Raw genomic sequence first — 24,416 nt, 5'->3', positions numbered from 1 at the left:
AAGTAATTAATACAAATCTAACAAAATGTGTATGAGAAACACTATAAAACTCTGATGAGAGAAGTAAAAGAACATCTAAAAATAGAACTCTTCTATGAATATGGATAGGAAGACTCAATATTGTCAAGATGTCAGTTCTTCCTAACTTCATCTATAGAGTCAATGCAATCCAAAGTTCCAACAAGTTAATTTGTGGATATTGACAAAGTGAAAGTTTAAACAGAATTTTAAATTCTGTTAAACAGAATTCTTTTAAACAGAAATTCAAAAGTAGCTTTCACAGTATTAAAGAACAATGTTGGAGGACTGACACTCTCACATTAAGACTTACTATAAAGCTACAATAATCAAGACTCTGTTATTAGTGAAAAGATAAATAAATAAATGTAACAGAAGAGAGTGCCCAGGAATAGACCCACACAAATGCAGTCAATTGATTTTTGAGAAAGGACTAAAGGCAATTCAATAAAAAAAAGGATAGTCTTCCCACAAATGGTATTGAAACAACTGGATAGGGAATTCCCTGGTGGCCCAGTGGTTTAGATTCCGAGCGTCTGCTACAGGGGGCGAAGTTTCAGTCCCTGGTCCGGGAACTAAATCCTGCATGCCTTAGGGTGTGGCCAAAAATAAATATAAATAAATAAACCTCGATGCAGACTTTGCACATTTTCACAAAAATTAACTTAAAATATATCATAGACCTAAATGTAAAGTGCAGAATTCTAAAACTCCTATAATGTAGTATAGGAGAAAATCTAGGGAACCGTGGTGATGATTTTTTTGTATATGCTGAAAGCACAAGACATGGAAGAAAAAAAATTGATGAATTAGAAAAATTTTAAATTTCAGCTCTATGACAGACACCATTAAAAGAATGAAAAAGTTACTCCTTTTCTCTCCCCTAGTCTTGAGAAGCATGACTTTAACAAAAGACTGGACTCTAGAATATCAATGCCCACCGATAGGAGTTTGGGATTGGTTATTCAATAATCCCATTAGATTGGAAGCCTTACTAGTGGTACAGGCAAATTGCCTTCCATCTGCCCCTCCAAGTTCATTCTTCCCACGTCTCTAGCCTCCTCTGGGCCCCAGAAGCTGGCCTTTGGCTTCTGTTGAGTGCAGTCAATGGGGAGCCTAGTAATATGGCCTGAGAGAGGGAAAATAGAATACAGTCAGTGTATTTACTTCTCTTTTCCTCCACCTGTGTGTGTGACTCTCTTCTTCCCAGGTCAGGTAACCCCTCCCTCCTCTATCCGCTTTCTTCAGGCTTAGGGATGACAGACCCACTCTGGCTGGGCCCCAAGACCTTGAACTACTCCTCCTCTGCTCCCTTTACCATCCAATTGCTTGGTAAACACTCCTGGTATTAACCACTTCAAATTATCCTAAATTGATTAGGCCATCTGTTTCATGCAGGGGACCTCACTGATACAGTATAATTAAAGATGTGGGGGAATGCAAATGAGAGATAATGGTAAGACACAAAAAAGCAGGCTACGAAACTGTATACAGACAAGTTGCAACTTGGCAGAAATTGTTCATAGAGGAAAAAAAGGAAAAAAAAGGATTAGCAACTAACTGCTAAAAAGATTACCTCCAGGAAGTGGGATTAAAGACTCTCAAGTTGTATGTTTTTTTTAAATTGGCTGAATCTTTATAATGAATGTGTTACTTCGATAATCAGAAAACATACACACAAATCAATATATGTAACATTTCTACACATTGGAAAAATTGTTCCAGAGCTGGGGTGAGGCGAGACAGGGTGAGGTGGGTGGTGAATTTACAGATTTTTTTTTTTCTCCCTTATGCATGTCTCTATTTTCTAGGCATTATCCAATGGCCCTGCATTACTAATTTTATCAGGAAAAGTAGTAGGTTTTATTTATTTATTTAATATTTTTATTTATTTATTTGGCTGCACCAGGGTCTTAGCTTTGGCATGTGAGACCTAGTTCCCTGACCAGGGATCGAACCCAGGCCCAGAGTATTAGCCACTGGACCACCAGGGAAGTCCCTTTTATTTATTTTTATTTGGGCTCTGTTGGGTTCTTGTTGCAGGCCTTCTTCAGTTGCAGCGAATGAGGGCTACTCTCTAGTTACAATGTGCAGGCTTCTCATTGCAATACTTTCTTTTGTTGCGGAGCGTGGGCCCTAGAGCACTGGCTCAGTAGTTGCGGTGCATGGGCTCTGTTGTCCCTCAGCACGTGGAATCTTCCCAGCCCAGGGATGGAACCTACGTCCCCTGCGCTGGCAGGCGATTCTTTACCACTGAGCCACCAGGAAAGTCCAGGAGATTTTATTTTTACACCGAAACAGAGACTGGCTGAGACACACCAAGACAGAGGGACACTTGAGTGCTGGCGACGTTGACTAAAAAAAAGCTGAGTTACATTTGATTCGGTGGGAATTTTCAGGACTTACGTCCAGGAGGCAGCATCTCAAGCGGTCCTGGGAGAACTACTCCGAAGAGGTGGGAGGGGGAGGAAGTCAGGTTACATTGAAATTTGCATCAAGGGGTAGGAAGTCTGAACATCAGAAGTATTTTTGTGAATTAAAGAAAATCAGATACCACAAGTTAAGGAATTCAGTGCTTTTCCTTGCATGCAAAGATGGAAGAGTCTGGACTCACTGAAATCATTCCTTTCATATGCATCTCCGCTCTCTGGGGCCAGTATCCTGAGTTCCCCAGCGTTCACCGTAGGGAGTGGTTACAGCTTGATGGCTGCCGATGTTGTTCTCCTTCCTGGGCTCAGAAATTCACCTTTGGAGGGCGGGAATCACTGACGGCTGTGACATCCTTGTCTATTGATATGGCAGGAAATACTCCATCTCTCAGTGAGAAAAAGGAATAAGAAACAAACGAAGTTACTGACAGAGACAAAAACAGGACCAAAGAGGTGGAGACAAAAGGGGAGGCGAATAGAGAGGAAGAAAGAGAAACAGAATAAAATGAGGACAGAAAAGGCAAGGGAGGAGGCACTAAATCAGATATGGGGTAGGGGGTAGTTATGGCTTAGAGATCAAGCTTTGGAGCTGGTTTGAGGACAGGCTCGAATCCTGCCTCTGCCGATTATGAACTGCGTATCTTAGAGAAGTGTCTTCGTCTTACCATGCCACGGTTTTCCCATTTGCAAATTGGAGGTATAATAGAACGAGTCTTGCAGTGTCATTTTTGGAACATTAGGTGAGATGAGTACATATCAATTCCTTGGAACAGGGCCTGGTAACTGTAAGAGCTAATCGGCGTTATAGAAAAGAGATAAAGACACCCAGGGTGATGGAAGTGAAAGGATACAGAAAGGGACTGGAAGTGTTGGCAGTCAGCTGGGGTGGCATCATTGCTGGCACTGCCCCACTGTGGGTTAAAGTCCTCACATGCATGCCTACAACCCTCTGGGCCGATCAATAGCCAGCACTGACGTTGGGAAAGCTTACCCTGCACCGGGGAAACCCGGTTGCTCACTGGTCCCCGTTGAAACACTTAAAAGCCACCATGGAGGGTGCAGGCACCGCCGACCCAGGTGGGCACCACTCTGGACACCACCCAGAGGCCAGTGGAAGACAGGCCCTGCTGCAGTGCCAGGCACCCAAGACACAGTGCAGGTGAGGGGAGAGGGGAGAGGGGCTGAGGGTAGGAGGGGTGTCAGGACCCTCCCCGTCTCTTCCCCCGGGTGTGATCAGCATCCACGCTGTGAGCGGCAGTCCTTGTGCCAGTCTAACCAGAGGCAGGGGCTTGGACTCAGGGCCTTCTCTTTTTGCTCCCTGACATCTGTCGCCTCCAGCAGGAGCAGAGATGGAGCAGAGTAGGGCAGCCGCAGTGGCCGTGGGATTGTGGGTCTTGGCGATCGTGGATGTAGCTGCCAACCCCAACGTGACTGAGCCTCAGCGCTGCCTCCTCTCACACTATCGCTCCTTGGACCCCCGGGCGCTGCTGGCTGTCAAGGCGCTGAGGGACCAGTACGTGAGTGATGCTCAGAGGCCCCCGCCCCTCCGCCCCTGGCACCACGGGACTCCGAGATGCCAGTCTTTCTCCCGAGGGGCCCTGGCAAACAAGAGTCTAGTAGGTGCATGGCGGATCTCTGAGTCCAGAACTGTGAACCCCGACCCCTTCCCTGAGGCTCTGGTGGTTGGTCATACAAGACCTTGAAGCGCATCACAGATGGGACGCCCCCTCCAGGCGGACTCGACTCGACGTCGAGGCGCAGACTCCGCACACAGAGGGCGGGTGCATTTCAGCTCACTCATCAGAGCGCAGCCTGGTTCAGGACACGAAAAACACCACCGTCCCGACCAGTCCTGATCCACGTCCAGGAATCCTCGACGTCCCAGTGCTCCAGGGGCCCTGGCCAGGAGGCCGTGCGTCACCCAGCTCTTGTCCCGCAGGAAGAAGAGACGCTGAGCTGGGGGCCCCAAAACTGCTCGATCCGCCCGAGGAGGAACCCTCCCCGGCCGTCGGTGAGGCGCGAGGCCGGCGGGGCTGTGTGTGTGGTGGGGGGCGGCTCGGGCGCCGCCCCGTCTGACTCCAGCCCGGTCCCCGCAGTCCTGTGCGATGCTCCGCCGGGTGGCCCGCGACCTCGCCGACGCCCAGGCCGTGCTGAGCCGCCTGCCGAGCCCCGAGCTCTTCCCCGGCGTCGGGCAGACCCTGGAGCTGCTGGCGGCCGCGGGGCGGGACGTGGCGGCCTGCGTGAGTGCTCGGCGGCCCGGCCCCGCGCCGCTCCGGCTCGCCCTGCGCCCCTGGTCTCAGGGCCACGACCCGCACTGCGAAGCTGTCCCGCTGAGCCCGGAAACGGGCACGGGCACGAGCCGCATCCTCCCGGCTTTGCTCTGCGGCCGGCAGGGAGAGGGCCCGAGTCCCCCGGGAGGGGACGGGAGGCTCGGGTCTCCACCGCCTTCGCTGACCGCCTTCCCCGCTCCAGCTCCAGCTGGCCCGGCGAGGCTCCTGGAGGAGGTCCCCGCGGCGGCCCGGGAGGCGTCCGCAGACTGGCCGAGCTGTGAGTGGAGCCGGCGCGGGCGCGGCTGGGCCGCGGGGAGGACGGCGGGAGGCGCAGACGGGGCGGGGGCCGGGCTTGCAGCCCTGAGGGTCTGGAGCGGGGGTCTCGCGGGAAGGCGAGTCCTGGCTCAGCCCCGCCCTGCCTCCTTCCCGGCTGCAGGACTCGCCTCGGTGCCACGAAGCCACCGTCATCTTCCAGCTCCTGCGCCTGCTCGCGTGGGACCTGCGGCTGGTGGCGCGCGCGGGGCCTTGTCTGTGATGCCGCCGCCGCTCCGTCTGGACCCGGAGCGCTCAGAGCGCCTGGCTGCGGGCGCCGCCCTCCTCCGCGGCCTCCCTGAACCAGGGGGTCTCTCAGCCTCGACCCTGCGCTGGTGCCTGAGGCGCTCTTTCCCCAAAGACCAGGAAGAGTCCCCGGGAAGCAGCGGTGTTCCCGTGGGATGCGTTGCCCTAAGAACCTCCCAGGAAAAGACTGGAGTCCGTGTCTGCCTTGGTCGCTGACCACCACCACGGACCATGGACCGGTTTCTGCTTCTGTACTTACAGGAACCCTTGTCCCGTGACAGGTTCCAATCCCAGCTTTGAACCTTCAGTGGTCACCTTGAGAGTCCATGAATCTGTGACTCCTGGAGCTCCGGCTGGGGAGGCCTCATTCCCTGAGGGACTGGGTCGTAAGGGGCCAAAAGTCCTGAGAAGCAGTTTTTTATTTTTCTTTTAATTCCATAACTTGTGTGTTTTGTATTGATGAAGTTTCTGTGTGTATTTGCTATTTTTTCTTCCGTTGTTAATTTATTGCCAATTATTCAATATTTTTTGCATTTCTGTTGGTTGTTCTCCTGTGATCTTTGTGAGGAGGGCTGTTGAGCACAGAATTCTGAGACAGAGAAATCAGGTGACTTGAGTTTCAGTTCTGTCCCTGCCACTTCATAGTTGTGTCTCTGGACAAATCCTCTTTGAGCTTCAGTTTTCTCATCCATGCCATGGCATTATTGCACTTCTCTTGCAGTGAGTAATATACATTGAAGTAATGTTTCTGAAACTTCCAGCTGAAGTCATGGAATGGCAGTAGTAATTGATCTCCATTGAATCATCACACATATAAATGCAAAACAATTGGACTTTAAAAATTTGTCAAGGGACTTCCTTGGTGGTCCAGTGGTTAACATGCTGGGCTTCCAGTGCATGGGGCTTGAGATGGATCTCTGGTTGGAGAATTAAGATCCTACTTGCCCCACTGTGGGGCAAAAAAAAAAAAAAGTCTGAACCTGTGGATGAACAATCTTTATGGACAGCTACAAGGCCTGTTTCCCAAGGTCACACAACTAGTGATGGTCAGAGCCCGGTTTGAACCCCAGAATCTTTAACTCCAGCTCCCAGGCTCCTACCTGGTATCTCAGAGTGTAAAGAATCTTCCTGCAATGGAAGAGACCCAGGTTCAATCCCTAGGTCAGGAAGATCCCCTGGAGGAGGAAATGGCAACCCACTCCAGTATCGGTTTTTCTGGAGAATCCCATGGACAGAGGAGCCTGCTGAGCTACAGTTCAAGAGTTCAAACAGTTGGAGGTGACTGCACTAACACTTCCACTTTCTTCCCAAGCTCTTAACCACTCCCCTGAACTTCCTTTGTAAGAGTAGCACTATGATGTTTAAGAATTTTGAGGTATTTTGTCAATTTTCAGGATTCCTTTTAGCAATATCTCCTCCTGTGATATAAGGTCCCTACAATTGACAGAACTGACCAGAACACTGGTAGGTGCCTTGGGCACATCCCTGCTGTTGCTTTGGAAACATTATTATGCATTAGTGTTCAAAGATATTCCCAGCTGAAGACTTTGGTCCACCCTCTCCCTGGAATTACGAATGAAGGAAAGAGGGGGTGGGAGGAATGGTCAAAAGGACTCCATGCCTGCTATTGGAAAAATCCAACTCCCTCCAAGTCCAAGAGAGCTAACCACACGGGGGCTGCTGAGTGCAGGGGCTATTTTCTGGTTTCAGACAAAATTCAGTTCACATCCTGCCCTCACTGGTTATTTGCTGTGTGACCTTGAACAACTTTCTTAACTTCTCCGAGTCCCTGCAATATCTTCTGAATTTGAAATGTAGGTAAGCATGGATGTCTTTGGTGCGATCACGAGTATTCAAGACCACATTGCAGCAGAGACATAGGCTCACAAAAGGAGGAGGTTCTCTCTCTTTTCCTTTTGCACTGACTGTTTCCTTTTCTTAGAAGGCTCCCTCTCAGATCTCCACAGAGTTCCTTCCCTCACTTCCTTTAGGTCTGCTCTCAAGTATCACGTCATTACCTTATTTAGTGCAAACTTTCTCTTCCATTCTTCTCAACCCTGGTTCATTTCTTTCATTTTCCATTATCTGATGTTACCTAACATAATACATCCCACATGCCTAATCCCCCATCCCATACTCTCTGGTACCTTTTTTCTTGTGAAAAAAAAAAACACACACAAATAACAAAACTCCATTAAGGATTGTTTTATGCCTTTCATTTTTTTCAATATTGTTTTCTTGGTATCTTAAAAAGAATCTAACCCAAAGTGGGGAGTAAATAATTACTTAGTGAATGAAGGCATTTTTCTCAAACCCAGCTGATTTCCCTGAAGTCTTGGTCACACCCCAATTTCATAGCAGAGCCTCCTATTCCTGGGTCCCTCTGTGCCTGACAATCAGAGAACAGGTTAGTGCAGACTCCGCCCCTCCCCCATTCTGTCACTATCAACAGGTGGGGAGGAGCTGGTCTCCTCTCCTAGTTCCAGAGTGTTTTTGCCTTTCTGACCCCCTCTCCGCACCCTCAACAGCGCCCCTGGATCTTCTCCCATCCTCTGAACAGCCTCCCTCTTGGAAGGTCCAGGTTGTTCAAGGTAACACCTTCTACAGGTGCCTTTTCCTTCTATTCCCTGCACTGGGGCATCTGCAAAAAAGAAAATCCCTCTGTCCCCTCCCCACCAGTCTTAAACCAGCCTGGTCCCTGCAGGAGAACCCCCACATACACAGCCCTCGTGGAGCTGAAGCTGTCCCCGTCCTGATTTTGTCTTCATTCACTCATGACTCACTCGTTACTCCATCACTCATTCGAGGTGAGCACGGATCGATGTCATTTTCTCTTTCGCTCAGTTGCTCACCTGGCTCACTGGCTCCGCCCTGCTCTGGGCTTTCCCAGCCTGGGCCTCCCCTGGTGGCCACCGTCAGCCTTTACCTGTGTTTTCACTTTTCCTACATCAGCTGGAATTGCCCGGCTGCACAGGCTAAAAGCTGCACCATGGAGCTCAGGCAGCAGTTACACCTCAGACGGAGCTGGAAGTTCAGAGACACGAACGGAGCAGAGCCGAGATCCAGAAGAGGAGGCTGAAGTCAGAGACGCCAGACAAGACTGAGATCCCAGGCAACAGCCTCAGAGTGGACACTTGATCCCCCATTCTGACAGAGACCAGAGAGCAGGAATGAAGCTGGGTGAGCCCCCACAACATTGTCTGGGACCCTCACCTCCCCAGAGCCTGCACCCTCACTCCCTGACGCCCGCCCTCCCCTCACCTTTCTCTCCTTCCTTAACCAGACATGGCCCTGGGCTGCACGCGGGTGCTGATGCTGATGCTGATGACCGTGGCGCTGAGCAGGACAGGAGCAGCTCCTGTGCCCTCTGCCCCCAGGGCCCTCCCACCTGCCAGGGGCTGCCACATGGCCCAGTTCAAGTCTCTGTCCCCTCAAGAGCTGCAGGCCTTCAAGACGGCCAAGGATGCCTTTGTGAGTCTCCCCACCCCTCCTGCAGTGGGCGAGCCCCAGCCCCCTCCTGTGGGCTCCTAGACTACCTGGGCTGCAGGCAGGTCTGCCCTCTTTCCAGGGGGCTGACCTCCCCCCTCCCCGCAGTGGGCGATCTCCTGCCCTGCACTGGATGAGCCTCTACCATCCTTTGGGAAGTTAACCTCCCCTCCTCTGTTGCTGGCCATCCTCCGGTCTCCCTGGGGTCCCCACTCCGTCCCTCCCGCTGTGATCCGACCTTGCCCTTGCTTTCTAGGAAGACTCGCTCTTGCAGAAGGACTGGGACTGCAGCGCCCGCCTGTTCCCCAGGACCCGGGACCTGAAGCACCTGCAGGTGAGTTGGGAGAGTCAGGCCCACCTGCCCTCATCTGCTCTGGCTCTGCAGGTGCCCCCTCACCTCCTCCTTCTCACGGGTCCTTCTCTCCCTGCCCTCCCCAGTCCTCTCCCGCTGCTTCCCCTCAGCCAAGCACGTGGACTGTGTCTCTCACCTGACCCTGGCTTCCCCCTCCCTCTGTCCCTTCCCCTGTCCCCTCACCTGTCCCCTCACCTGGTCTCTCTCACGTGCAGCTCTCACGTGTCTCCTGTCTCCTCCTCAGGTGTGGGAGCGCCCCGTGGCTCTGGAGGCAGAGCTGGCCCTGACACTGACGGTCCTGGAGGCCATGGCTAACTCATCCCTGGGCCACAGCCTGGAGCAGCCCCTTCTCACGCTGCAGCACATCCACTCCAAGCTCCAGGCCTGTGTGAGTGCTGGGCCCCGGGCCGGGTCTGGACTCTGACCACCCGGACATCCCCCTCGGTCCCCGGCTCCGCCTCACAGCCTCACCCCTCTCTCCTCTGCCCACAGGTCCCAGCTCAGCCCACAGCAGGCCCCAGGCCCCGGGGCCGCCTCCACCACTGGCTGCACCGGCTCCAGGAGGCCCGGAAGAAGGTGAGTGAGCGGAGAAGGCAAACTGATGTCTGGGGCAGCTGGGATCCCAGGCGTGGGAGATACTGAGCCATCCCTCTCTCCCCTCAGGAGTCCCAGGACTGCCTCGAAGCCTCTGTGATGTTCAACCTCTTCCGCCTCCTCACCCGGGACCTGAAATGTGTTGCCAGTGGAGACCAGTGTGTCTGACCCCGGAGACCTGCCTGCAACCTGTCCCACCTTTTTAGATACTTCTTATGCATCAAAGCCAGTTTTCTTTAATTTATTGCCTCCAAATAATTATTTATTTATTTATTTATGGATGACATTTCTCAAACTCAGACCCATTATGTTTATTTTTCTACTTTTTGTAAAAAAATATACAAATAAACAATGAGAAAATGATACTTCTTCTGGTGTGGGTCTCTGTATTTGTATATATGAATTCTTTTTTTTTTTTTTGGTGCCACAACAAATTCTCACAAATTGAAAGTCTCCACAGAACACAAATTCATTATCTAACACACAGGTCAGGAATCTGGGTGGGCTTGGGTAGTTTCTCTGCTGTGGGTCTCACAGGCTAAGTCAAAATGCGGCTGGCTGGATAGTTTCAGAGGCTCAGGAAAGGATCCCCTTTCAAACTCATTTTAAGTTGTCAGCAGGATTCTGTTCCTTATGGTTGTCAGACTAAGGTTTCATTTCCTTTGCTGTGATGGCCCATCCTTAGCTCTTGGTCCGTTAATGAGGACCCTAGAACTCAGAATCTGAAATCGTGAGTCAAATCCTTCTTATGCTTGCAGTATCTCTCATTTCTCCCTTTGCCACATTTCTCTTCTACCTTCAGCCTGAGAAATTTCTCTGCTTTTAAGAACGTGTGTGTAGATTGAGTCTACTCAGGGAATCCAGGATAATCTCTCTATTTCGAAGTCAATAAATCTTAATTACGTCTTCAGATTCTTTAATTACACCTGCATGTGTAATAGGATTTATTCATAGGTCTGGGATGGGGAGTTGGCGTCTTTGGGGGCCATTATCAATCTTCCCACAGTACCTATGTGATGGTGTGACAGTGTCACTAGAAAGCATTCTTTGTTAAACCCCTTCTTTTTCATTTATTTTATTTTAAATGTTTATTATTAGTAGTTTTTTTTTAGCCATGACTCAGCATGCAGGATCTTAGTTCCCTGACCAGGGATCAAACTCACACCCCTTGCATTGGATGCACAGAGTCTTAACCACTGAACCACCAGGGAATTCCCTAGAATGCATTCTAAGTAAAGTAATATTAACTAAAAATGCCTTAATAATGAGAACGTTTATTACTATATAGGATGAGAAATCTTGAACAGTGGGGTCCATTTAAGATGAGCTGTTCAGTATGGTCTCCAGATCACATGTAGCTATCGTGTATTTGAGAGCTATGCTCTAAGATATCCTCCAGAATTTAACGACTTCTTGTTTTTCTTATTTTTATTTTTTCAGATGGTGCCTGCCAAGTTTCTCCACTGTACAGTTACTGTTTTTCTCTTTGGAGTAAATAAGGGTGTGGGGAGACTGATACCACGTAGATCCCTATTAGTTCTCAAACTCTGACCCATGTGTTCTAGCATCTATTGATGGAGTTTGCCTTACTGTTACTGTGCTGATAAGTCGATTCAGTTGTGTCTGACTCTTTGTGACCCCAAGGACTGTAGCCCACCAGGCTCCTCTGTCCATGGGATTCTCCAGGCAACAACTCTGGAGCGGGTTGCCATGCCCTCCTCCAGGGGATCTTCCTGATCCAGTGATCGAACCCGCATCTCTTAAATCTCCTGCATTGGCAAGTGGGTTCTTTACCATTAGTGCCACATGGGAAGCCTAAATAAGTGCTAGTTACTCAGTTGTGTCCAACTCTTTGCGACCCCATGGACTGTAGCCCACCAGGCTCCTCTGTCCTGGCATTCTCCAGGCAAGAATATTGGAGTGGGTAGAACACCAGCAGATGGCTTCTCTGCCACCATTTACTGAACCTTGACCCATCCACAGTGGGTAGAAGAGACACTAGTTCTTCCCCAAGACTAGAACACATTCCCTGGATGAATCCATTTCTGCGGGATGCATGGTCACAGAATATCATCTCGAGCGGCCAGTAAAAGACTAGATTGCTGGGTCGCTTTGGTCACTGACCCCCACATACCAGAAACCAGTCTTACTTACATAATTCCGTGGGTTCCTGTAACCATTACTGGGCTGGTCCTCTGATTTGAACCTTCAATGCCTTTGGGGGATTCTATGAATCTGTCACTCTTAGCTCTCACCACCCAAGCAAGTCTCATTCCCTGAGGGATCTGGGGATCACAGATGTCAAAGTTCACAGTTATAATACTCTGGGTCCTGTTATTTATGTGTCCCCGTGTTTGCAAACCCCGTGTCTCTGGTGGTATTCTTTTCTCAGGTGTCAGTTCATTTTCATTTATTAAGTGGTGTTACACTTACTAGTGAGAGTGGAGGAAGCCTGACTTTGAACTTGGACCTGAATTTGATACCCAGATGGGACATTTACATGAGTGACTTGTCGTAATATATTTATTTACCTTTCCTGGCCTCTAGATTTCTTCATCTGAAAATAACTTAAGGGAACTTCCTTGGTGGTCCAGTGACTAAGACTCCTTGCTCCCAATGCAGGGGGTCTGAGTTTGATGCCTGGTCAGGTAACTGGATCCCACATGCCACAACAAGAGTTCAAATGCCACATCTAAAGATCCTGTATGCCCCAAGGAAGATAGCAGATCCGTGTGCTTCGACTAACACTCAGTGCAATCAAACAAATAATAAAAATTTTAAAGAAAACAACGTAGGAATTCCTCACTTTGAAAGATTCATTCATTCATCCCGGCAGCCACTCACTCATTCTACACAGATAGTGTTTCTTAGTTGCCTGTTATTTGCCAGTATTGTGGATACAGAGCCACAGGTCCCTGTCCTCCCAGGAACTTCAGTCTGGGGAGGACTCTGGTCGTTAAAGTTTGAGAAACAGAAAGAAGGCCAGTGTGCTGGAGTCCAGGACTCCTCAGAGGGATGGCTGGGAGTGAGGTTAGACAGGCAGATCAGGACCAGGGCCTTTGGTGTCTGTGAAATCTTTAAGCATTTGGATTTTTCTGTAAGACACACAGGGAGTCATTGCAGAGTTTTAATCAAAGATACAACTGCTCAGATTTATGTTTCTAAAAGTTCAGGCCTCAGAAGAGAGCTCTCTGGAGTACCTAAGAGTAGATGAGGGAGTTTGGGTGAGAGATGATGGTGACATGTATTCAAGTAAAGAGGTTCTTCCATAGATTAGAAACAATATATGCCAAGAGATTAGCATCTCATCTGATGGACAGAAGTATCTCAAGTCTGAGGAAGGATGATGGGCGTGGTTGAAAATGCGAGCTCTGAGGTCAGAGAGATCTTGGAATCTCAACCAACAATCACTTAGTTACTGCGTGACCCGGGGCAAGTCAGTTAAGCTTTTAGTTTCCAATCAGTAAAATAAATTATAATATCCTGCCCCCATTGGGAGGTAGTGGGAATTAAATGTGTTAAATCATGTCAAGTACCAAGACACAATCCCTGGCATAACATAAGGACTCGTTATTAAATCAATTTATCATCATTAAAAATTTTTTTTCTAATGTGTGAACTGCAGAATAAGAGAGGAAGCTCTGTCTTAAGGCTCTATTACTAAAATGGTTAAAGGAGACACGGTTGTGGGCAGCCCAACAAAAGTTTCTCAGGTCATTCTTTTCGGCACAGCCCCTTCCCCAATTATTCTTTTCTTAAAAAATAATTTATATATATATATATATTTTTATTTTTGGCCGCGAAATGTAGCTTGCTGGGAACTGGATCAGGGATCAGGGATTGAACCTGTGACCCACACAATGGAAACATGGAGTCCCAACTACTGAACTGCCAGGGAATTCTTCTTCCCCCTCCCCTTCATCAACGTCATTCTTGATTGACCTAAACCAACCTGCACTAGCCCTCTTGCTGAGGACTAGCGTAGGCTTGACCAGGTGACTGTATCAGCCAAGATCCTGTCGATCCTCTAGGGAGACCAGCTAGGGCAAGAGATTTATTGAAGTAACAACTGCACAAGATGCCGGTGCATAGCTAAGAGAAACCAACAGAGGGCAGCGCCCCCGGCCCAGCCAACAGCCGGAAGCTACCGCCGTTCCTGAACCTCCAGAAGGGACCTGGGAGGGAGTGATTCCCAGTCCCCTGACACAGATTCGTGCAACATCACTGCTGCCAACCCAGCCGGGAGCTAGTCAGGGGAGTCAATATCCACCTGCTCTCTTTTCCTCCCTCCAGTTTTCTGCTAACACCTCCCATGGCTGAACCCAGCTGGAAGGCAGAAGGCAAGGGAGTCCCAATGGATGTAATCCACACCCCCCCCACCAAGAGCAGAGCGGAGAGTGAAACCAGAGGGAAAAGAGAGGACGTGTTTTGGGACTTCCCTGGCGGTGCAGTGATTAGGACTCTGCGTTTCCACTGCAGGAGGACGGAGTTTGATCCCTGGTGGAGAAACTAAGATCCCATCATGCCATAGAGTGTGCCCCCCCACCAAAAAAAAAGAAGAAGAAGAGAGACAGGACAGTTTTCACAGGGGTCAGATTCTGACCCATGCTGAGGGGAATTTGGCTTGAGAGGAGGTGACTGCTCTAAGAAAGAGTTTATGATGTTTCTTGTGGTAGGCTGAAAAGCGAATCTCCCAGAGATATCCACAGCCCAACCCTGGGACCTATAAAAGTGACCCTATAAGGGAAAAAAAAGATTTTTTTAAGGATGTGATGATTAAATTAAGTTTTTTGAGATGAAATTATCTTGCATTATCAGGCTGAGATGGAAATGCTCAAGCAAGCATCATCATAAGAGAGATATAAAGGGAGAACCCCTAGGAGAGATGGTCCAATTGCTCTGGGACCCCAGAAGTCATCAAAAAACGTCCTCCCAAACAATTTTGTCCACTTATTCAATAAACATCTGCTCTGTGCCAGGCCCTGAACTGGGTAATGAGGGGACACTGTGATGACAAAGAGAGCCCAGGTCCTGCCCTCACGGAGTTCCCAGTCCGGTTACTCTCAAACTCTCCAGCACTTGATTTTCGTTTATTTTCTTTATTTTGTTTTGTTTGTTTGTTTATTTGGGGTTGTGTTGGGTCTTTGTCATGGTGTGCTGGCTTCCCTATTTCAGAGCATGGCTGGCATGCAGGATTTTAGTTCCCTAACCAGGGATCAAATCTGCATCCACTGCATTGGAAGGTGGGTTCTTAACCACTGGACTACCAGGGAAGGACCTGCGCCCGTCTTGCTTATAAACCCACTTCTGAATAAGTCAGAAAACTATCACATACTGGGTGACTCATTTATATCATTAGGACTCGGGCCCCAGAAACCACTCACGCTAGGCCAAGCCTTCCTCTGCAGGCTGAGGCAACACACATGGACATCATTAGGCAGCGAGACTGTTCATCTGGGGGCTTTTTCTCTATTTTATTTTTTCATGTTTTTGTTGCTTCTATGATATGTTACCACACATTTAGCCATTTAAAACAACACATGTTCATTATTTTACAGTTTCTGTAGATGGGAATTTTGAGTGGGCTCCACTGGGTCCTCTGCTTAGGGTCTGTCACCAGGCCAAAATCAAGGTGTTATCAGGGCTGCCTTCCTTCCTGAAGGCTCAGGGGAAGAATAAGTTTCTAAGCTCAAACACGTTGCTGGCAGCATTGTCCCCACAACTGTAGGTCCAAGGTCTTGGTTCCTCAATAGGTGTCCAGCAGGAATCAGTCTTTACTCTTAGAGGCTGCCTACATTCCTTCTGGTGGTTTCTATGCAGGCCCCTTCCAGCAACCCTGGCTGGAATCCTTCTCACACTTTGAACCTCTCTGATTTCCCCTTCAGGATCAATTCTCTGACCCCAGCCACAGAAATTCCTCTGCTTTTATAGGCTTCATGGGATTAGACTGAGCCCACTCATATAAGCTCCCCGGTGGCTCAGACAGTAAAGAATCTGCCTGCAATGTGGGAGACCCGTGTTTGATCCCTAGGTTGGGAAAATTCCCTGGAGAAGGGAATGGCAACCCACTCCAGTATTCTTGCCTAGGAAATTCCATGGACAGAGGAGCCTGTGGGGCTACAGTCCATGGGATCGCAAAGAGTCAGACACAACTGAGTGACTAACACTTTAGCTCAGATAACCCAGAATAATCTCTCTACTTTATTGCCTGAAACATCAATTACATGTGCAAAGTCCTTTTTGCCATGTAACATACTGCTGTCACTTTTTTAAAAATTTGGCCACGCCACTCGGCTTGCAGTTTCTTAGTTCCTCCACTAGGGATTGAACCCAGGCCCTCGGCAGTGAAAGCATGAATTTCCGTGTCATTCACTTGTCTTATCCATCCAACAACTGTCTCAGGCCCTGTTATCTCTTCCAATCGACCTGGATTTGCTCTAACTACCTCAGCCTCTCAGTCTTCTGGATTCACCCCAATTCTTCACTAAACCCCTACAATCTGGCCTCACCTGCCTTCCATGACTGCCAGTGATAAAGTTTTTGAGCAGCCTTTTGTTGATGGGGCAGAAGGGTTAATTGGTCAAGAGGCATCCTTTCCAACCTCCTTCCACTGTGTCATCATGAAGCTGGAAACCAAAAATCCTTTCTCAGACCCCTTTCCAGTTAAGCTCTGGATGCAAGTTAGTTTTGGCCAATGAGGTGTAGTCAAAGAGATTTAAAAGGGAGGAGTGAGACATAGACCTTCCTCCCACTGTCTTGATTTTGTTCTGCAGCAGGATCCCAGTTGGGCTTCCCAGGTGGCACCAGTGGTAAAGAATCTGCCTGTCAATGCAGGAGACACAGAAGACTTGGGTTCCATCCCTGGGTTGGGGAGATCCCTTGGAGTAGGAAATGGCACCCCACTCCCGAATTCTTGCCCGGAGATCCCATGGGCAGAGGAGCCTGGGGGGCTATAGTCCATGGGACCATAAAGAGTCAGGTAAGACTGACCACACACACGTGCGCGCACACACACACACACACCATTCCGGTAAATTCCTACCAATTCACAAGTGTCAAGAATCAGTAGGACAGGACTTCCCTGGTGGTCCAGTGATTAAGACTCTGTGCTCCCAATGCAGGGGGTACAGGCTCAATCCCTAGTCAGGGTGAGATCTCAATGTCAAGTGGCTCGACCAAACAAGAAGCGGTAGAACAACCTCATAATCATTGAGTCCCAACACAGGATGTATTGTTGAAGTCATCAGTTTCAATGATAACCTTGTGATCTTCCATCTCCACCTATTTGTGGCAGAGGGATCAGTCAGGGTCCAGTCAGGAAAATGGAACCACTCTAGGTTATTTCAGGCAAGATGGTTTTAAATTCAGATATTTGTGCAACTGGAGATGACCACTTGACTACTAAGCGAAATAAGTCTAAAGTGAAAGATAGATATCATATCACTTATATGTGAAATCTAAAATGTGACACAAATGAACTTATCTATGAAGTAGAATCAGGGACATAGAGAATAGACTGGTGGCTACCAAAGAGGAGAGGTGTGGGAGAGGACTGGATTGGGAGTTTGGGATTAGCAGATGCAACCTTGTATATATAGAATGGATAACTAAGATCCTAGTGTATGCACAGGGAACTATATTCAACATCCTGTGATAAACCATAATGGAAAAGAGTATGAAAAAGACTATATAAATATATGTGTGTGTGTGTGTTCTGTTTTGTATTCTTGTGTATGTATACATATATACATGTATATATATAGGGCTTCCCTGGTGGCTCAGAGGTTAAAGCTTCTGCCTCCAATGCAGGAGACCCAGGTTCGATCCCTGGGTCGGGAAGATCCCCTGGAGAAGGAAACGGTAACCCACTCCAGTATTCTTGCCTGGAGAATCCCATGGACGGAGAAGCCTGGTAGGCTACAGTCCACAGGGTCGCATAGAGTCGGACACGACTGAGCGATGGAACGGAACGGAACAGATACATATATATATATATACATGCATGCATGCTAAGCTGAACCCACATCATATATATACACATATATTAATAACTAAGTCACTTTTCTGTACAGCAGTAATTAATACAACATTGTAATTCAACTATACTTCACTAAAAAATAAAATTTTAAATACATCAGTTCAGTTGCTCAGGTGTGTCTGATTCTTTGCAAACCCATGAACTGCAGCATGCCAGGCCTCCCTGTCCATCACCAACTCCTGGAGTTTACCCAAACTCATATCCATTGAGTCGGTGATGCCATCCAACCAACCATCTTATCCTCTGTCGTCCCCTTCTCCTCCTGCTCTCAATCTTTCCCAGCATCAGGGTCTTTTCCAATGAGTCAGCTCTTTGCGTCAGGTGGCAAAAGTATTGGAATTTCAGCTTCAACATCAGACCTTCCAATGAACACCCAGGACTGATCTCTTTTAGGATGGACTGGTTGGATCTCCTTGCAGTCCAAGGGACTCTCAAGAGTCTTCTCCAACACCACAATTCAAAAGCATCAATTCTTTGGCACTCAGCTTTCTTTATAGTCAGATTAATCGGTTGCATAGGTGTTGGAAGGCTGGATGAGCAAAAAAAAGATGTCAGGGTAACCCAAAGATTGTAATGGAATAAATCCACTATCACCTCTGGGTCTGAAGGAGCAAAGGAAGTCAGGTGGTACTCCCAGAATCCAGGGTCTTAGAGATGAGACCCCACTTGGTGGATTCCAAGATTACCAAGAGCTGGGGCTGGGATCTCCAAGGAGGCACCAAGGCAGTTCAGCTCTGGCTTCTGAAGGGAGCCCCTGCAACAGGTGCCCAAGCTCCAAAAGGAGAACTGTGAAGCTGATTTTCTGATATTCAAATGCAGATTCCCTGCAGCTGGTTCTTTGATCATATTATCCTGCTGTTATATTTGTGGGGGGAGGAAACGTACAAAGTAGCTAGGACTGAGAACACTGCAGTATTCCAGCTGAAACTAGAGATATCCATTGTGTAGTAGATGCCATGATAAATGACCCAAACTCCCATTCAGGAATGACGAACTTACTTCTCCAGGTGTTGGGAATGCTTAGCCGTCAGCTCTCTTTAGGAATTGCCTAGGCTGAAAAAAACTGCTTTGCCTAAATTCACACCTCACTCCAGTGTAGCCAATGACTGATGAACAAGGAGATGTAAAGACCCAGGAGTCCAACAGGAGTCCAACTCAATACAGGAGTGCAACTCAAGACAATTCAAAGAGCCATCCAGAGCCCCCGGAAGGTCAGGAGCGGTCTTTATTGGGAATACATCACAGCTCAACTTCTTCTCTGCCCAGGCCTCATTCAATGCCCTTGCTTTCACAGGTGTTGATCTCAAGAACCCTCCCTAGTGTTCTCCTCAGGGACCCCAGCCATGAAACACAGAGACTGAGAGGATGCGGAGCTGAAGGAAGTTCCTGCTTTCTTCTCTCGTTGCCAGAAATTAAGCAGAAGATGGCAAAGGAGTCTAGGCAAATGTAGTTTGTAAGCTTTCAGCCCTATGATCACAGAGCAGAGTAGAGACAAACGAGCTTGAGGCTGAGACTACAGATGAATAAACAGTCTTCCCAATACGCTCTTGAATTCAACAGTCCTGCAATAGTCTCTTGAATCCCATCTTCCATTTGTGGCAGAAATAGCAATCTCTGGTTCAATTCTGCAGCATTGTTTGAGAATCATTTCTGGAGGCCAAGCCTACTGTTTTCTCCTCTGAGCCTTTAAAAACTTTTATCAGTGTATTAAGGTACTCCAGAAAAGCAGAACCAATAAGAAATATAGATACAGATTTAGATATAGATAGAGTCAGAAAGAGAAAGACAGAGATCTATTTTAAGGAACTGATTCACATGGCCATGGAAGTTGGCAAGTCCAAAATCTGTAGGGTGCACTGAAAAGCTGGATATCCTGGAAAGAGGGTATGTTGCAGTTCAAGTCCAAAGCCATTCTGCTGGCAGAACTTCCTCTTGCTCAGAGAAGGTCGGTTCTTTGTTCTATCAGGCCTTCAACTGATGGGATGAGGCCCACCCTCATGGCAGAGGACAATCTGCTTTACTCAAAGTCCACTGATTTAAATGTTAACCTCATCCAAAAACACCCTCACAGAAACATCCAGAATAATGTTTGACCAAATACCTGGGCACCATGGCCCAGGTAAATAGACACATAAAATTAACTACCTAATTTTTGCTATTACACCCCTCTCTGTCTAGAATAGCTTGACTGGTTTATTCCTTCTAGAAATGAACCCTGACTGATATCAGTATCGATCTTTCCACAAGACACTTGTTAACTGCTTCAAAGTCTTTCTCTTTACAAAACCTCTTTGTTAAGGGCTGAGGTGAGTCAGAGGTATAATCTCAGGTGAGATCACTGGATTCAGGACCCAGATCTCCCACTGACTAGGTGTATGCCTTTGATCAGATCATCTAACCTCTCTGTACCTCACTTTCCTCTGAAATAAAGGTAAAAATAACACCTAACTCATAAGGTTGTGGAAAACCTATGGTTATTTAACACGTCTAAATCACAGAATAATTCTCAGCACATCATCTCTGCTCAATAAATGTTAGTTATCATCATCACGAGCATCATCACCTATCTGTGTTCCTGAAGCTTTATTGCCCTCTTGAGTTTAATGTTTTCTCCACAAACACTGGAATATAGGGACTCTTGGCCAGTCTTTCCAAGAAGTTCTGAACCAGAAGAGGGCAAAAATCAATAAAGACGGGAACAGAGACAGACAGATAAATAGATTCAGGCTGGGAGCAATCCAGCTACAAAAAGACTTCAAGTAAAAAGCAAGAGCAACTTGTTTCTGTGGAAAATCTGCACTGTTTAAGCTAAAACAAAGACGGATATTTCAGAATCTTCAAGGCATTCTGTAACCACCAATGGAATAATTGATTCAGAAGAGGATCTGCAATGGACACTAAAACCTTTGGGTAAAAAGATGTTGGATGGGAGTTCTCTGGTGGTCCAGTGATTAGGACTCTGACCTTTTACTGCAGGGAGCACAGGTTCAATCCCTGGTTGGGGAACTGAGATCCCACAAGCTGGGTGGTATGGCAAAAAAGTAAATGAAATAAAATATTTTTTAATTGTAGGAAAGTTTGTTTACAATGTTGTGTTGCTTTCTGCCATACAACAATGTCATTCAGTCATAGTTTTACATATATATATACCCCCTTCCTCTTGAGCCTCCCTTTCCTCCCTCCGTCCCATTCCTCTGGGTCATAAAATATTTTTTTAAAAAGAAATAAAAGTTGTTGGAGCACAGGATATTCACACAATCTCCAGTATAATCCCACAGATGACTCATTAACTAGAAGGAAGGAAAGAAATCTTTACAATGGAGAAATCTAGAAGACTCCACCTTAATGACTTCCCAGGTGGCACAGTGGCAAAGAATACACCTGCCAATACAGGAGACACAGGAGATGCAGGTTTGATCGTTGGGTCAGGGAGATCCCCTGGAGGAGGACATGGCAACCCACTCCAGTATTCTTGCCTGAAATATCCATGGATAGAGGAGCCTACCGGTTTACCGCCCATGGGGTCACAAAGAGTCAGTTGAGATCAAGCACACACACACACACACACACACACACACCTTAACCCAATCAGCAAAAAAGGAGATAAACTGACAGCATGTCCCTCGGGATGTGAACACCGAGGACACAACATCATCTCTGAATTATTCTTGGCCAAAATGTTTAACTTGAATCATGAATAAAGAATTAAACAAACCCAAGCCAAAAACCTTACAGAACAACTAGCTTGGAGTCTTCAAAAATGTCAATGTAATAAAAGAAAAAAAAAAAAAGGCTTGTGGAACTGCTCCAGATCAAAGGACGGCAAGAGAGATGACATTCACATCAAAATGCAATGCACAGTCCTTGACTAGATAGGATCCTGAATTTGAAAAAATATGAAGAACAAAGCTATTGTTGGTATAACTGGATACATTTTAACATGGAGTGCATTTTAGGTAATACACAGTTGATCCTGTTACTCTAATGTTAAAATTGTGAAGTATTGTGAGTCAGGTAGGAGATGTCCTTGTTTCTACATGTCCTTGTTTCTTCGAAGACAGTGTTTAGGTGGGAAGTATTGTAATGTCTGCAACTTACTTTCAAGTGGAAGAGAGAAGGGAAATTAAGAGTGGTGAATCAAGGTGAAGGGTATATGAGTGCTCATTGTACTACTTTTGGAACTTTTCTGTAAGAGTGAAAGTTTTCAAAATAAAAAACTGGAGACAAGTCAACAGTATATTTTTTTAAACTTCTTCCACATTCCAAATGATTTTAAGTTTTCTTCCTGCTCCTTGGAGTGTTAGCCAGAAGCACATTCATTCAGTTCTTCTTGAGAGCCTATTGTGTGCTTGGCATTATTCTAAGGCACTAGGGAAGCAGTGGTAAACAGAACATGTAAAAATCCTTGCTCTCATAGAACTGTGGCAGTCTAGTGGAAAATGCTTCTCAAGCTGACATATCTGGCATTCTCCACACCAGCACATTCACCACCTGGCTACAGGTGTGTGGCAAAGTGTACTGGCCTAGGCTATATCCAACCTCCACTTTTTTAATAACGGAACCCTGATTTAATGGCAGATGGCAATGGTCCAGGCTAAAAGATATTTACCAGCCTCCCTTGCAGCTAAGACAAAAAAAAAAATCCCTCACATCAAGGAATTCCCTGGTGGTCCAGTGGTTAGGACTCTGAGCTTTCACTGTCAAGGGTGCCAGATCAATCCTTGGTCCAGGAACTAAGATTCCACAAGCCTTGTGGGGCAGAAAAACAAACAAAAAACTCTCAAGTCATTGGATGGGACTTCCAGGAAAATTTCTTGAAGGGAATAGGCAGCTGGCAGATACCCTTTATGCCCTTTATCCTTCCATGTAATATCTGCTTTGAATATGGCTTGGGCTCCAGCAAACACAATGAATGAAGAAATTATTTTTTTTAATATTTATATATTTGGTTGCCTTGGGTCTTAGTTGTGGCTTGCAGGCTCAGGGATCACTAATTGCAGCACATGGGCTTAGTTGCTTCTAGGCATGTGGGATCTTAGTTCCCCAACCAGGGATCAAACCCACATCCCCTGCATTACAAGGCAGATGCTTTACCACTGGACTACCAGGAAAGTGACAAGAAATGATCTTAAGATTGGAACACATTGCTGAGACTGGTAGAGCAGAAGGCTGAAAGGAGGCTGGATCCCTAATGTGGAGCTGAAATACTAGCCCTGCCTCTGGATTTGTTTTGCATGGGACAGAAATAAACTTCTATCTTGCATAAGTGACCTCTGTTCTAACAGTCAAATATAATTCACAACTGACACAAGAGCCCTCAGGACCACCTACAAACCAACCAGAGCTGAAGGGGAAAAGTGTTAATGATGACACTGTATATTGAGTGCCATCTATATGCCAGGCATGGGTTTAAGTATTTTGCATGCATTAATTTTTCTAATTCTCACATCAACCTATGAAACTGTTGTTCAGTCATTAAGTCATCTCCCACTCTTTGTGACCCCATGGACTGCAGCATGCCAGGCTCCCCTGTCCACCACCATCTCCTGGAGTTTGTTCATATTTACGTCTATTGGGTTGACAATGCTATCTAACCATCTCATCCTCTGCTGCACCCTTCTCCTTTTGATTTCCATCTATCCCAGCATCAGGGTCTTTTCCAGTGAGCTGGCTGTTCGTATCAGGTGGCCAAAGTATTGGAGCTTCAGTTTCAGCCTTCTTTATGGTCTAACTCTCACCTCTGTACATGACTATCAGTTCAGTTCAGTTCAGTTCAGTCACTCAGTCGTGTCCTACTCTTTGCAACCCCATGGACTGCAGCATTCCAGGCTTCCCTGTCCATCACCAACTCCTGGAGCTTATTCAAACTCATGTCCATTGAGTCGGTGATGCCATCCAACCATCTCATCATCTGTCATCCCCTTCTCCTCCTGCCTTTAATCTTTCCCAGCATCAGGGTCTTTTCAAATGAGTAATTCTTGGCATCAGGTGGCCAAAGTATTGGAGTTTCAGCTTCAGCATCAGTCCTTCCAATGAATATTCAGGACTGATTTCCTTTAGGATGGACTGGTTGGCTCTACTTGCAGTCTAAGGAGCTTTGACTATATGGACCTTGTCAGCAAAGTGATGTCTTTGCTTTTTAATACACTATCTAAGTTTGTCAGAGCTTTCCATCCAAGGAGGAAGCATCTTTTAATTTCATGGTTGTAATCACTGTACACAGTGATTTGGGAGTCCAAGAAAATAAAATCTGTCATTGCTTCCACTTTTTCTCCATCTATTTGCTGTGAAGTGATGGTACAGGATGCCATGATCTTAGTTTTTTTTAATGTTTAAACAACATTGAAACAAGTCAGCTTTTTCACTCTCCTCTTTCACATTTATCAAGAGGCTTTTAAGTTCCTCTTCACTTTCTGCCATTAGAGTGGTATCATCTCCATATCTAAGGTTGTTGATATTTCTTCCAGAAATATTGATTCCAGCTTGTGATTCATCCAGCCCAGCATTTTGCATGTTGTACTCTGCATGTAAGTTTAATAAGCAGGGTGACAATATACAGTCTTGTTGTATTCCTTTCCCAATTTGGAACCAGTCAGTTGCTCCGTGTAAGGGTCTAATTATTGCTTCTTGACCCTCATACAGGTTTCTCAGGAGACAGGTAAGATAGTCTG

General features: G+C 47.0%; 2 protein-coding genes across 2 annotated transcripts; both read left to right on the top strand.

Moving 5' to 3' along the window:
* Positions 1–3,496: 3,496 nt before the first annotated feature.
* Positions 3,497–5,252, top strand: LOC129547311 (interferon lambda-4-like). Its single transcript, XM_055413198.2, has 6 exons — positions 3,497–3,524; positions 3,789–3,964; positions 4,387–4,458; positions 4,544–4,687; positions 4,920–4,994; positions 5,154–5,252. Exons 1-6 carry the CDS (start codon positions 3,497–3,499, stop codon positions 5,250–5,252), a joined length of 594 nt encoding a protein of 197 aa, XP_055269173.2.
* Positions 5,253–8,560: 3,308 nt separating this feature from the next.
* On the top strand, positions 8,561–9,875 carry LOC129546216 (interferon lambda-3-like). Its single transcript, XM_055411083.2, has 5 exons — positions 8,561–8,746; positions 9,018–9,095; positions 9,358–9,501; positions 9,606–9,689; positions 9,777–9,875. The coding sequence occupies exons 1-5, from the start codon at positions 8,561–8,563 to the stop codon at positions 9,873–9,875; spliced, it is 591 nt and encodes a 196-aa protein (XP_055267058.2).
* The last annotated feature ends 14,541 nt before the right edge of the window (positions 9,876–24,416 follow it).

Source organism: Moschus berezovskii, chromosome 22, assembly GCF_049115385.1.
Source record: "Moschus berezovskii isolate FMDL1 chromosome 22, NW_MosBer_1.0, whole genome shotgun sequence".
NCBI lineage: Eukaryota > Metazoa > Chordata > Mammalia > Artiodactyla > Moschidae > Moschus > Moschus berezovskii.
Note: the sequence above shows the minus strand (reverse complement) of the source record. Positions and strands in the feature narration are given on the sequence as shown.